The following is a 16,424-nucleotide window of genomic DNA, read 5'->3' as shown; positions in this document are numbered from 1 at the left end:
GTAGTGATGCTGAAGGTGGCAGTGGTGGTAGTAAGGGGGGGGGGGGGGGAGTGTAATATCCTGCATGGCATTGTCCATGGCCCTCTGAATCCATGAAATACATATTCACTTGGCAGTCATGCAATCAGAGCTGATGACAGCAGCAGTATTGTGGAGTGAATCCCAATGCAATAGATGGATCACAATCAACTGCACCAACGTTTTCTGTCCATGAGATGCCATAGAGGTGATTTATATTCAGCCTAGGACAGAGATACAAAGTTTGGTGATCAGACACTTTGTCACCATTTTCACTCCCCTTGCTATACAAATACTACCAGAAATTAAAATGTATACCTCCAGATACTACTTTATCTCACTGGCATTATCCCTCCTATAAAGCAACAGAATTTTGTGTGTCTAATTGTTTTGTAAGATCCCTGCAAGAAGCCTACTGGGAGATTAAAGTAATCTCTTATGCTAGAGCTAGCTTTGGTTGTGGAAACTATCTAAGCTGTTGATGTTTACTCAATAAAAGGCCTAAAACATATGACAAAATTGTTTACTTCTTGTTCTAAAACATTTTTTGTTTACCTGTGTGCATATATAAAATGGTAATAAAATATACATTTTAAATTCCAATGCTTGTAAAAATAATCATACTTTTAATGTGAAATATAATACCTGACTTCAGATTGTAGTACTTGTACTTTTTTTTGTAATGTCATAATGACACTGATGATATACTATCAACTCTGCAGTTGTTGTAATATTATAGTAACACTGCCATGTTTTATCTTGTTTGACTAGTTGATGTTCCTGGGTGTGAACCATACAAAGAATACTTATACACATATCTGAAAGACCAGCCCATATGGCACAGTTTGCGATTCTGGAATGCTGCCTTCTTTGATGCACTACAGTGTGAGCGGGTGCACCGACCTGTTGTCACTAGAGATGAAATTCACCATAATTCACTTGAGGCAATAACAGATGAGAGACAGTACCAGGAAAACATAACATTTGGACAGTTAGGGTAAGCAAACATATTTCACTGCTTAAGGCAACCTATATTAAAGCTTTTATGAAATGTTCTAATTTGGCAATGTTCACTTTCATAAACTACTACTGAGATCTGTATTTTTACACTCAAAAGAAACTTACAACTGTAAGATACCATCTTAAATCCATTGTAAAATGAGAAACTAACCCTGTAAGTGTACTAACCTTGTATTTATGTCTTTTAGTCTCTTCTCATAGCATTGTGGAAGCTGCAATTGCTTCAGTGAAATGATAAATGGCAGCAACAAATGACTCATTCATAGATGAATTTGAAATTGATAGTTCTCCACATCCCCTGAATTCATCAATAATTATGATGGTCAGCTATGGACATTAATTTCAAGTCCTTAACCAAACACACAGTTCAGTAACTTACATCAACAGAACTTCATATTTTCAATCACTTGGCAAGTTATGGATCACTAGTAGTGCAGTACAAGTTTCATATCAATTTTGTAAATGACTGATTACCAATATACTTGTTCTGATGTGGACAATTATAAAAGCAATGGGTAGCTAACACATGGCACAACATGTCTTCTGAAAGTTGGAACACACACACACACACACACACACAGATATATATACATATATACAACTTAGACTGATTCAAGTTGATCCTCTAGAAAACCTGAGACTTGTTTACAGAGTATATTACATTGACACTTTACGAAATATATTACATTGACATTCGGATGTTCACTTGTTAACTATCATGTTCTGACTGACTACTATCTAGTGCATTTGGGCTATTTATACTTGAGTGAATAGAATAAACCAAAAATATGGATTGTTGATGTATCTACATTACAATTAATAACATAAAAATAGTGAATGAAGTCTTAATGAAAATCTAATAGAGGTTGACATTTACTGATTTAAATACAGGAGAAGGATATTAAAAGAAGTAAATAACAAAATTAACATAACAGTGGAGAATATAGCTATTAAAATCAGTACAAAGTATGTTATCACTTACTACTAACAAAACATGATCAGTAACTAGCTAACATCAGCAGTTTATCTTACAAGGTAAACAATACATGTCGCCGGACTGAGCTCGCCAACATGTGAAGTGTGAAGTGGATCATATTCAGAACTGTGTACCTACCGATCGATCATATAATGTTCAAAGCAATCTACATTCACACACGTACTTTTGCTCTCAACAGGCCGCAACAATAGTTACTGTTGAGCCGTGTGCAACACCACCACTTGTGCAAAACACACCCGGCCACTATCAATCAGGACTGTTCCAGTTTTGCCTTGCCACATTTGCAGACTAACGATGGACCTTTTTGAACTGTTTACCTACCGATTGATCATATAATGTTCAAAGCGATCTACACTCTCACACCTACTTTGACTCTCAATGGGCCATAACAACAGTTACTGTTGTGCCATGTGCAACACCACCACTTTTGCAAAACACACCCAGCCACTATCAATCATGACCTGTTCCAGTTTTGCCTCATTTTCAAACTAACAATTGGACATTTTTGTGTGCATAATTCTCCTTGCTCACCCCCCAGACCTGTTGCTCAATTTTTCGACCACATAGGTTCGAGTACATCTTCTGGCATTTCGCCTTCCAGGGACATCTTACCACACCGCAGTGATCTTTTCAACATGCGTGGAGAACTCACACTTCTGTCACACGAGTTACTCACATGCCCCCCCCCCCCCCCCCCCCCCCCCCCCCCCCCCCGTTCCACACTCGCACGGGGCCCCAGTTATGACTGCTCAGCTGCTTGCATCTCCCACAGCTCTGCCTGTGTCTGCTGCACTGGCCTTCCATGTTATTTCCAAGGTGGGCAAATTCAAATCAGTACCTGTAACCTACAGTCCAGTTTACGGGACCCCTACACATATCGCACAACAGTACCAACTGTACCAGCCACGTCGTATTTTCGCGACACATCAAGGACAACGCAACCCGCTGTTGCTACAGATGTTCTTGCCAGTAACGCACCCACGCCTACTGTGCTGGCCTGCTGTACGGCCTCTCCTGCCGTGGACCAGCTGGTTTTCCAACGGACACCGAAGCCGCCTTCGAACCCTCCCCCTGGTTGTCTGCCAACCCTGGCATCTTTATTCGAAGACAATCCTGTATCATGGTTTGTGCTTTTCAAGCATCTTTTTGAGTAGCATCACGTGTCCGATGACAACTCTAAATTCCTGTGTCTCGTCAAGCACCTCGGTGATCACTCAGACTTAATTTGCGATGTACTCCTCTCGCCACTGCCTCCTCCGAAGTACAAGTTCACAAAGTAAACAATTTTGGAATGACTCGCCTGCTCACCACAAGAATTAATCATCAAGATTTTGTACGAACTCCATTGCAACTCTGACGCCGCCTTCGGTTACTTGTGAGTGAGCATACCATGCCGGACGACACTTTGTGTTCAGTGCGGTCTGCCAAATTGCCTACCAACCTACAGATCCACCTGCTACCACACTCCTTCCAGTCAATTGGGTCTCGTCTCCGCATTGCAGACCAACTGTACTCATTGCTATGACAACACCAACCAGCTCACCACTCACCGCTAGTTGGCACAACTGCTCCTGCTTACCGGCTGTCCTCTGGCAGAGGCAGGGCTCACTCCGCCTCTGCACCTTCTACATCAGCTGACAGTATCCACTTGCTCTCTCCACCGTCCGAGCACTCCAGGATCGTCCACGCACCATACACGCCGGTATTCATGCCAGAACAAATCAATGAGGACAAGCCTCCCCTGCTGCCGCAGTCACCACCACTGCCGCATTCAGTTCATCTGTACTGCTGGTACCACAAGATTTTCAGCGATGATGCCAAGAAGTGCCGATTACCTGGCCAGCACCCAAATGTCAACTGCAGGACCTAAAAGACGCTGAGTCCTATGGGGAACCTCACAGGCATCCTCATACATATCACTCCATCCACTTGTCCGCTCGGCCGAGCAGTCATTTGTACGTGACTGGCATTTCATCATGGCTCATTTTCCTAGTGAACACTGGTGCTGACATGTCTATCGTACCTACATCGATGGCTCCCGCTGTCTTTTCACCAACTAAGTCACTTCTACGAGCTGTGAACGCATCAACGTTATAAGCCTCAGGCTCTGTCAAAGTTATAGTGCACCTATCTCCTTCTCTACGTTTTCCTTGGACTTTCTATATTGCCAACATCAATGAACCAATTCTTGGTATGGATTTTTTGTCTCATTACAAACTCTCTCCGAACATAGTTCAGGGCTCAGTGCTACACCATCCCACTAACACTCGAATACTGTGCTCCCGCACTAATGTACCACGTTCTGTTTGTCTTGCGACATGTGAGCTGGTATGCAAGTGCTCCACCATCGCAGGTGACATTGTGACCTGCATCACTAACCTACTGTCAGAATATGACTCGGCGGCACAACTCCACTGTGAAAATGACTAGCTGGAACAATGAATAGCACACACTTATGAGTTCATCACGGCTCATTCCTCACTTCTGAAACTGCAGTCCACAGCCCTGCCACCTAATCATGTTTCTCCAGCAGACACCAGCTCAGACACTTATCAGGTTAGTCCAAAAACATTAGCTGCGTGTGATGACTCACGTCCGGTAGACTCCACACCCCCAACGAACTCACCACATTCACTGCCATATGTGTCAGACAGTGCTTCTAATAACAGTCGTGCGCGCGATACGACCATGCCTACCACACGGGCAGCTGTCTCGTGCACTAGCCACATGACTCGGTGGCCATCACTGTTCCATGCGTGACACCAACACCGCTCTCGCCCATGCCGGTACCAAGTGCAAGGTTGACAGCAGACAGTCACCATACATTCCGACCCGCTCCACACTGTGCGCGCAGCCACCTTCTCCAAACAAACGCAAGCCGTGCTCACATACTAGACACATGACTTTCATGCTGCCTTTTCCCACTTGCACTAACGGCTACACCTCATCGTGCCCTATCCGTCCAAAAACTTCGCGTCAGGACATTGGTGAGTATCGTGTGCAGTTCTCGGTTTTTTCTGTCACTGACAGAATGACACACAATATAGTTACCACTGCCGGCCCTCCTATTAGGCACAAGGTTAGATGCCTCAACCCTATTAAGTTGCACGCAGCCCGGCAGCAAATTAATAAACTTTTGGAGGCAGGTATCCTGCAACTGTCAGACAGCAACTGGTCTTTACCAATCCACTTCTTCCTCAAACATGACAGTTCTTTCCGAATGTGCGGTGACGACAGACGTTTAAACGCTCGTACTGTCATGGACAATTACCCCGTGCCTGACATAAATGATTTCACTCATATATTATTGAGCGCTACAATCTTCAGTGTTATTGACTGTAAACGTGCCAACTGCAAGATTCCTGCCATTCAGCCTAAAAAATGCAGTGTGAATGTGGCAGTGTTTCATAGACTCCATCTTATGACAGTTCGAGTTTTGCTTCACATATCTGGATGACAAACTCATTTTCAGCAAGTCAGCTGAGGAACATGAAAATCATTTATCCATGGTCCTCCAAATCTTGAACTCCAAGGTCAACAAATAAAAATTCCAGTTGTGTCAGCCTTCTGTCACTTTCTTGGGTTATACCATCTCCACCGATGGAATACAGCCTCCCAAATCTTGTGTGCATGCCTTAACTTCACTGCTGCCCCCGGCTACTCACAAAGAACTACAACATTTCCTGGGCACAATAAATTACTATCTATGCAGGCCCCGCTGACAGGCTCACTGTCGGGTAAACAGACTTCAGGTTTTCGCTTGACTGCACCTATGCTGGAGGCTTTCAATGCATTAAAGACTTATTTAGCTCACGCTGTGACACTCACCCACCCTAACCCCTCGGCTGAGTTGTTCATCACTATGGAAGCCAGTGACATCGCAGTGGGAGTGGTGCTACAGCAGTGCAAGGCAGGAATGGTTTCCCCTCTTCATTTCTTCTCTAAAAAAACTATCAACAGCTCAGAAGAAATATTCCACTTTCGATAGAGAACTCCTTGCAGTCTACGAGGCCGTCAAACACTTCTGCCCAGACATGGAGGGTCGCTCGTTCTTCATCCTCACAGGTCACAAACCACTTGCAGATGCTTTCTGTAACACCCCCCCCCCCCCTACCACCCCCCCCCCCCCCCCCTCGAGGACGAGGACCCACCCCCTCCGCATTTCTGTCATTTTGATCTAGTCTCCCATTTCACAACCAAAGTTCGCTACATCAAAGGCACGGACAACATCGCCGCATGCCGCAGATTTTTTTTCACGGATCAATACTATTTCACGCATCATTGTCTTATCCAACCTCGCCACCCTACAAGCCTCCGAAGAGGAATCTCAAGCTCTCCTCACAGACCCTCAAACAAAGCTAAATTCCCTGGCATTGTGGATGACATGTGGTGCGACTCTTCTACCGGTACCTTACTCCTGTTACTTCCACCTCCCCTGAACCGACAGGCCTTCGATGCTCTGCATAACCTTGCTCACTGCGTGGAAAAATATAAAATGGGATTGTCAGACCTGGGCACGCAGCTGCATCCCCTGCCACCCCACCCCACCACTGGGCAAGTTCAACATCTCTCCAGGACGATTTCATCATTTACATATCAATCTTATCAGTCCTCTTCCACCGTCGGAGGGCCACAGATACATTCTATCCACAATTGACCGCATGTCCTGCTGGGTAGAGGCAGTCCCCTTACCTAACATCACTGCCAAGACCATGGCCAAGGGTTTTATCTCCTCATGGATTGCTAGTTTCAGTTATCTGACCACCATCATCACCAACTAGGGTCGGCAGTTTGAGTCTTCCATGTTCACCATTTTATGTAACATCTGCTGCGTAAAGAAAATTCACACCACAGCCCACCACCCACAAAGCAACAGATTAGTGGAATGGTGGCAATGCACTCTAAAAATGGCGCTCAGGTGCCACAACCGCCTGTGCTCTGAAGCACTTCCATGGGTACTGCTCAGCCTCCGTTCAACTTTCCAGCCCGACTTACAGGGAACTATCTCAGAATTCATTTTCAGGAAGAACCCCATCCTACCAGGGGAACTCATTCAGCCTCAAGTCCCTGAAGACTTCTCCCCCTCCCCGGGTTTCATAAGGCGCATGTGCACCCACTTCAAACGTGCATGCCTGCACCCACCTATCAGCCACTCCCCGCCAGATACTTACATGCCAACCGCTCTCAACACTTGCTCCCATGTAATGCTGAGAGACGATTCGGTCCGACAACCTCTGCAACCACCTTATCTCAGCCCCTTTAAAGTCCTCTGGCAGGGCGATACAACTTTCGATATCATCGTCAAAGACAGTCCGCAAACTGTTTCGTTACACCAACTCAAACCAGCATTTGTGGGCCCCAACATCTCTGTGCTGGCTCAGTATGATTCTCCTAATGATTCTCCCACCAGTCTCCCTCCCACCGTGGAATCTGACAACGTTTCTCCTTGGGCCACCACGCCATTTTGTTCACCCAACGCCTCCCCATTGCCTTTCACAGGTTTCTCAGACACGTCACCCTCCACCCTATGTGCGGGTTTCATTGCTACCTCATCGACTACGGAGGCACCCTCTCCCATAGTCACCCTGCTCTGCAATGTACCCCCACACCAAGCAGACGACATTTCAATTGTCACTCTCAACGACTGAGTTCTCCTTCTTATTACAGACACTGCAGCCTCTCCACCCATTGACTAGTTAAACTTCAGTGTTGTGCATAATCTCACCCTCCCTCATGAGTGTGACCCGACGACAATTTGTGCCTTCATCTCACTGGACGGTTCGATTAGCATCAGGGATTGCCACACCTACACCCCCCCGACATCTGCCATTCAACCCGCCTGCTCTCAGGCTGGCCGCCGCATCGTCCGTCCTCTCTGGCTCAATGACTTCGAGGTGGACCTGCCTCCCGTCACTCCGCCTCTGCACCCCGCCCTGGTCAGGGTGGAGGTCCCAGTTGTGCATCTACCAGCTCGTACAGCCACCAACAGCGTCGATGCCCACATGGTCTTCCCTCAAGACTCACATGCGGTACTCTGTGTGTGACATCGATATGTCCTATTGACCATAGACAACTTTAATCTTTGAGACTCAGGTCGCTCATCCGAGCTGCCGTGTTAATTCAGTCTGTTCTTATATCTTGTACTGTGTGTCGTGTATGATAATTGTCGAAATATATGTATGGCAGATATTAGTGGGGACAGTTTATTCCGTATACCACTATTTGTATCCTGTACCCATAAGATGAATAAACTACAATTTGCAATTTCATCTGTAGATGTTAGTGAAAGCAATGCCTATAACATCAGACATCATGTTTTATGATAAATATGCATTAGACACTACATATGTTATTCAAATTCTACACATAAGAAAAAAATCAGTTGTTAATAAAAGGGGTCAAATTTTTACCGGCAAGGCTATAACTGCAGCACTCCATAGCTGTGGGAATTCAAACACTGAACAGTGGCACATACTGAAATAATTCATTACATAAATTTCAACTGAAATATTTAAAAACAGTAGGAAATTAAAATTATAAAAATTATTAAATATAAAACTAAAATTATGGAGGGAAGGAAGTGGGGCCTTTTATTTTAATTGAGAGGAACCCCTGATATTTATGGTGGAATAGCAGGCAACACTTATAACATCAAGATCATAAATCATTGCAGTTATGCTGCAAAGCACTGAGATCATCCGTAAGTCAATTAAATATCAGTAACAACAAGGCTATACCTGCAGTGCGTCAGGCTGCTGGAATTTGAACATAGGAATGTGGCACATATGGAAATAATCGAAACATAAATTTCAAGCAAAATATTTAAAAACAATAGCACAAGATAAAATCAAACTTTTAAAAAATCAAATAGTATAAAATTGTAACAATATGGAAGAAAAAGTGCAGGGACATTTATGGCCTAATAGTAGGTTACACTTATAACATTGATACATTGATATCGTCAGTCAGTACAATTACATTATAAAACACTATTGGGATGCCAAATGTCCTTTTCAAACAAAATAATATGGAGCCATAGTTGGGTTATTAAAACAAAACAAAAAAAATTGATTTAAATGCATAGCACCAAAATTAAGTTCATCGCACAAAATGTAAAAATGTCTAAGAAAAGTTAAACAAAACTACAAATTTTTACCATTTGAAAAGAGACAATTAATGAAAAAAATACAGTCTATATCTATAACATGAAATAAAAATGTTCAAAATACAGATATTGCTTGTGACATTTCACATTTTCTGTTGGAAGGCTAAAGACTTTTACCTGTTGCTTTGATCACTATTTGATTTCTGTTGTGAAATGTGGGATCCTCATCACCTCCACAGTAACAAATCAACACACAAAATAAGTGGATTAATTTTTAAAAGATCAAAAAATTTCTGAGGCATCCCTTTTCGCATCTGTATTTCACCAGCATTCGACAACAATCATGCACAATGCTCTCTTGTAGCCATGATATACAGGGTGTTACAAAAAGGTACAGCCAGACTTTCAGGAAACATTTCTCACACACAAATAAAGAAAAGATGTTATGTGGACTTGTGTCCAGAAACGCTTAATTTCCATGTTAGAGCTCATTTTAGTTTCGTCAGTATGTTCTTCCACCTACGCTCAATGGAGCACGTTATCATGATTTCATACGGGATACTCTACCTGTGCTGCTAGAACATGTGCCTTTACAAGTACAACACAACATGTGGTTCATGCATGATGGAGCTCCTGCACATTTCAGTCGAAGTGTTCGTACGCTTCTCAACAACAGATTCGGTGACCGATGGATTGGTAGAGGCGGACCAATTCCATGGCCTCCACGCTCTCCTGACCTTAACCCTCTTGACTTTCATTTATGGGGGCATTTGAAAGCTCTTGTCTATGCAACCCCGGTACCAAATGTAGACTCTTCGTGCTTGTATTGTGGACGGCTGTGATACAATACGCCATTCTCCAGGGCTGCATCAGCACATCAGGGATTCCATGTGACGGAGGGTGGATGCATGTATCCTCGCTAACGGAGGACATTTTGAACATTTCCTGTAACAAAGTGTTTGAAGTTACGCTGGTACGTTCTGTTGCTGTGTGTTTCCATTCCATGATTAATGTGATTTGAAGAGAAGTAATACAATGAGCTCTAACATGGAAAGTAAGTGTTTCCGGACACATGTCCACATAACATATTTTCTTTCTTTGTGTGTGAGGAATGTTTCCTGAAAGTTTGGCCGTACCTTTTTGTAACACCCTGTATAAAGGCATTTTTCTGCATAGCTTATAAAACAATAAAAGAGAGGAGTATTTATTTAGATAGGTAACTGTAAGAAATATTACTCTCTCTGTGTTAGCTATTTTCCAGAGGGTCACAGTGATGGGTTATAATTTTTTTAAATGCAACATTATGTTTTTCTATCATGTAGCTGATATATATAAATGTTTTGTGTATAATTCAATTTAAAGGAAATTTCTGTCAATTTTAATCGAAGAACTGGGTATGTTTAAAGTTTTAGAGGTGAATGCAGCTTACTGAAAATAACTGGCTGGTTCACACATGTTCTGGTGGTGAAATGCTTATTTAAGTGAGATGTTCAAATGAGTACCCTTTTTCCTGAATGCATAATTCATTGTATGTCCTAAATGACCTGCGGCTTAGCACAAGCATATTTGTTTGTGTATTCTGACCTGCCTTGATAGGGCAGTATAAGGACACATTCTACAATCGGAGCAAGACTTCAAACAATGCATCAAGCAAGCTTGTCACTCCATGATACCAGCTACTTTACATTTAATCCACAGGTTGTTTAGAAGGCAAAATGAGTTGTTCATTCATGAAAATGGGCATTTGGTTGAACAATTCACTTAAGTGAACTTTATGTCAACAGGACATTCATCTCAATGCAGCCACTTCAGTACAGCATGCTGCATCTGACTCTATAACTTTGAATGTTTCTAGCTCCTTAACTAAAATTGATAGAAGTTTGTTTTAAATTGATTTTTAGGTAACTGATTTAAATATATCAGCTACATGATAGACAAACATAATGTTCCAATTAAAAAATTATAACTTGTTGCTGTAACTCTCTGGAAAATAAATAAACTATGTTCTTAACTCTGCAGAAATACTGATGTATCTTACGGTTACCTATCAAAATAAATAAATAGCGCTTTCACTTTTTCTTGTAAGTTAAAGAGAAAAAGACCTTGCCTGAAACACCATTTATAAGAGCTGAGCTCAGTAACCACCAAATAGAAGAATGGCTAAGCATTTGGTTGAGAGAAAGGGGGGGGGGGGGCACTGATCATGTTGAATTAGAACAATAAGCAGCAATTCTGCAAAGAATATAGGGAGAAATAAAAGGAGGAAAAGACAGGAGGAAGGAACAGAACACAAAAAAATAGAAGAAAGAGAGGAAAAAAACTATGGAGAAGCTTGAAAGCAAGTATTGGTATGGAGTAGAAGAGAGCTCGGAAAAGTGAAAGGATGGTACGGACACAGAGGGATGGAATGAAGTGAGAACAGGGAGAGAGGGAGCAAAGGCAAGTGGGAGATGGTGACTACTGAAGATAGAGAACAAGGAACTTACAGGTGCTTAGAATGTGATTTAGGGAGAGCTCCCTCCTGTGCTATTCAGAAAATCCATGTTGATGATAATCTAAATAGCACAGGTTGTGGAGCAGTAACCATACTATGTTGTGTAGCACATTGTGGTCTTAGTGGTATACGGCCACAGACTGACAAGGGTTACCCTCTGAATGGATGCTTTGTTCAGGGTCTTAGCCACAGGCACTATACAGTGCTTATAGTGAAGTTGATATTTGATACTGTAAAAGATGCCAGCAGGATTTGGGGGGGGGGGGGGCATTGGGAGGGTGGGAGCTTGAAATAAAAGACATAAATATAGAAAATAGTATATTCTAATCGATCAGTTATGTAGGGCTTGCCATGGTGTGGGTGTAAAGGACAGCTGCCAGTCTAGGTGGTTGAGTAAGTTATAGATACAGGAAATGTGAGACAAGTCAGTTGACATGGTGTGGCTGATGGGCATCGTCATGAACAGGGTCAGAGGCAGACAACAGAAGCTGCCAGCTCTAGCTTAAGGCTCAAACACAAGAGAGATGCAACTTGCCCTGCCCTCCAAGACCCTCCACCAGCCACACATGTGACACATTTCACACATTCTCTATTCATCACATGCAGATACCTGCAGCTAGTTTCTTCAACAGGACACCAGCAAGAGTGGCAGATGTTGACTTCAGCAATCAATAAGAAATGTGGAGTCGTGCTAATGCTTAGACATTCCATAAGGCACACATGCCAAAGTAAGTCTTAAGTAGGGAGAGGTTTAAGACATGGTTGGACCTTTACAGAACCCCTAAAATATGTTACACTGGCTGGCTATCCTGTATGTTCTTCCCCCTTCCACAGGGGTGGACAGTACAACATTTACAAGTTTGTCAGACACCTCCTTGCAAAGACAGTGGCCCAGGTATGGGATTTACAGACTATGGGAGGACTATGTTACAATTATTTCTGTAATGTTTTCAAGGGGACAATTTGTACATAGTTATATTCCAGCTCTGCCAAATAAGGAAATGCCAAATATTCAGAGTATACACAAAACTTAGTAAGCTAGCTTGTTCAAGAAGGACAGAAATTCTCATTCACATGGCACAATATTTCTGGGCTACTAAATAAAATTTCAAAAACAATTTCAGGGAATTAATCCTAACTATTTGAATCATATTCCTTATAATTCAGTTTTATGGACTCAGCTTTAAATGAACAGTGGAGGCTAAAAAATGACAATACATCACAACAAAAGGTAATATGAGTGCTAGTCACATATTTTGAAAAATCTTAAAATTCTGGTTCAAATAAAATGCAGTTGCATGTCTTGTTATAGTGTTTTTGAATAAACCTTAATCTAGTCATGTCAAAAGTCTAAATATATATTCCCCCTCACATTACCTATATCCATACATAAAAAATTCAATTTAACATGGGATGACATGAATAAAATATTTAGTTATACATTAGTGTCTAATTCTAAATGAACCCATGTAAAATATTTTATTTAACTAGAACATCTAGTCTTACAGCGAGTTGTGGCTATAATTGCATCTCTTGTGTACACATATGTAATTAAGACTGGGGAGATATTTTCAAGTAGTTCTAAGCGGCTATTAAAAATAACAAGGTGCTCAGTACAAATAACATGGAAGTTAAGGGCAGGACCAGTATTGAACAGGCCTTCTGTTAAAGAAGGGTAGCTCATGCTGAATCCTTCCATCAGTATTGGTTCTTTGTCAACTTTCTGCGATTTAAAAGCTGAAGCATCATGCCTCTCTTCTCAGGGCACTTGATTAGAGCACTTCCTAAAGTTCTGCCATCAGGAGTAAGCTTTCCTTTTATTCTCTTTGTGCATAATCAGTAAGCATCTGATTTTCTTATCAATAACTTTATATTTTATGCCTGTTCTGTACTGTTCCTTCCCTTAACTTCTATGGTTTCATTCATATTAATTGTACCTGAGTACTTTGTTATTTTTAATAGCTCCTTAGAACTACGTGAAAGTATCTCCCCAGTCTTAATTACATATGTGTACCCAAGAGACATAATTATAGTCACAACGCACTGTGAGACTAGATGTTCTAGTTAAATAAAGTATTTTACATAGGTTCATTGAGAATTAGACACTTAGGTATAACTAAATGTTTTATTCATGTCATGCCATGTTACATGGATTTTATTGTGTATGAAAATAAGGAATGCGAGAGGAATATGTATTTTGACTTTTGTCATGATCGGATCAAGGTTTATTCAAGAACACTATAACAAGACATGCAACTGCATTTTATTTTAATCAGAATTTTAAGATTTTTTCAAAATGTGAATTTGACTAACACTCAGCTCGCTTTTTGTTGTGATGTATTGTCATTTTTTAGCCTCCACTGTTCATTTAAATCTTAGTTCATAAAACTGTATTGTAAGGAATATGATTCAAACTGTTAGGACTACTTTCCTGAAATTGGTTTTCAAATTTTATTTAGTAGCCCAGAAATTTTGTGTCAAGTAAATGAGAGATTTTACCATAGAGAGCACCCAATCTCCAATTTCCAAGGAAATGAAAAGTAGGCATTCGGATTCTGGGGGTCTACAACATCATGCAAAGAATGAGTCAGGGCATTCTGAAACCTGCTTTAAACAACAAATCCATACAATCAAACACAGAAACATAAATTATCTAGCCACTTTTAATGTAAACTTTCTCTTAAAAACAGGAAAACTTAAAACTTTAATAAACTTGGTAAAGGAGAAAAAATATAATGATGACAGCACCACAAGAAACAAGATTTACTGATGAACAACCTTCCAATACTGAAGGATTCAGGGTATTCAAAGAAAACCAGGAAGCAGAGTTATGAAAAATGTACCCCAATTTGGAACAGGTTTCATTGTAAACAAAATCATATTAAAATCAATAATGGAATTTAAATTGGTTAATTAAAGATTTTTCACATTAACATTTAAATCATCAAACAAAGTTTACACTATTTTAAAGACACACGCACCAACAGATGAGAAAAACAGAACACAGGAAGAGCAAACAGAAAATTTTTGGCAAATTATATCAAACACTCTAGACCATATTCTATCAAAAAACACAGTGTTACTACTTGGAGATTTTAATGCACAAATTGGCAAAGAACATCAGCACTAGGAAAATTCCCTGCACATAAAAGAACCAATGCAAATGGAGAAAGACTCTTAAGCATATGTGGGGTTCGCCTCCGGTAGCTGAGTGGTCAGCGCAACAGAATGTCAATCCTAAGGGTCCGGGTTTGATTCCCGGCTGGGTCGGAGATTTTCTTTTCTCAGGGATTGGGTGTTGTGTTGTCCTAATCATCATCATTTGTTCCTCATCGATGTGTAAGTTGCCGAAGTGGCATTAAATTGAAAGACTTGCATCCGGCGAACGGTCTACCCGACAGGAGGCCCTAGTCACACGACATTTCCATTTCAGCCTATATGGGCAGCATAACATAGTACTAAAATCTACATTCTTCAAAAAAACTTCCTAGAAAACAAACTACATGGGAATTACCAAATCCAATTTGTGATGAAAAATGACATGATCACATTGCTATAAGTGGACACTCTGCAGTGGAGGTAATCAATGTAAAAGTAGCCAAGAGCATCAGCTTAAATTCAGATCACTGCCTGTCTATCATTACATTCAAGGTAAGACCAATATTTTAGAAAAAACAACCAACACCAACCCAGAAATTTTGACATACAGCAGTTATCTAGAGAAAATGATTACAAAATGCAGTTGAAAAAAAGAATACTTAAACATTGGGAGCAACTTAAAAAAGACATTATTGAGACTGTAGAAGAAAATATCCAGCTTAAAAAGAAATGGCAACATGCTTGGAACACAAATAAAAATTATAAGAACAGGAATAATTTTATAGAAGCAAGGAAACATGCATCAAAAGGTCTCAAGAAGATCAGAGTACAACATACAAAAGATCAATTAATGTCAATTGAGACAGACTTTAAGCAGAACAACACAAGGAACTTTTATAAAACATTCAAAATGCCCCCAAGTTTACAGATTATAGATTCAAAAATGCAAAAGACTGCATATAATAACATGGAGAACTGCACAATACTTGCGGGCTACTGCAAAGAATTACACAGTTGTGATCCACTGAAAGAAGAATTTAATTTTGATAATGTAATCAAAATACAACCAGGCTCAAAGCCACCAACAATAGAGGCAATCAAGGAAATCATCAAAAACTTCAAAATAACAAAGCATCAGGAGAAGAGAATGTAGTTCTGAATTGTGAAAACACTGTAGTGACAACATTATCCTATGTCTTAACAGAAACCATTAATGAAATTTGGACAAAAGACAGCTTACCATCAGAATGGACATCAGCATTGATACGTCCACTGCATAAAAAAAAGAAAGAAATCTAATCTTAACAATAATAGATGGATATCCTTCTTACCAGTGACGTATAAGGTCCTGTCCGTGGCACTTTTAAAGAGAGCTGAAGGAATACTTGACCCACGACCCACAACTAGGAGAGTATCAAACAGGATTTAGGAAGAGAAGGTCTCGTGCAGAACAAATACTAAATCTGAAGAGCATAATAGAAATGAGCAAATCAGAAACCTGAAATACGTGATAACTTTTGTAGATTTTAAAAATGCATATAGCTCAATTGATAGAAATACACTGACCAAGATGTTAAAGGAATTCATACACAACAATAAAACAACAGAAATAATTAATGGAACACAAGCACAAAATCAAAAGTAAAATTTATGGATGAACTGTCAAAATCTTTCAAAATAAAATCAGGAGT

The 16,424-nt window shown here is 40.8% G+C and overlaps 1 protein-coding gene across 1 annotated transcript in view; it reads left to right on the top strand.

Annotated features, from left to right (window-relative positions):
* LOC126162327 (uncharacterized protein KIAA0513) overlaps window positions 1-16,424 on the top strand; it is a 265,762-nt gene that overhangs the window by 218,558 nt on the left and 30,780 nt on the right. The window contains exon 7 of the mRNA XM_049918757.1: window positions 790-1,015. Coding sequence (XP_049774714.1) covers window positions 790-1,015 — 226 coding nt within the window. The remainder of the gene's footprint in view (window positions 1-789; window positions 1,016-16,424) is intronic.

Source organism: Schistocerca cancellata, chromosome 2 (genome assembly GCF_023864275.1).
Source record: "Schistocerca cancellata isolate TAMUIC-IGC-003103 chromosome 2, iqSchCanc2.1, whole genome shotgun sequence".
Taxonomy (NCBI): Eukaryota; Metazoa; Arthropoda; class Insecta; order Orthoptera; family Acrididae; genus Schistocerca; species Schistocerca cancellata.
This window is presented reverse-complemented; position numbering and strand designations above follow the sequence as displayed.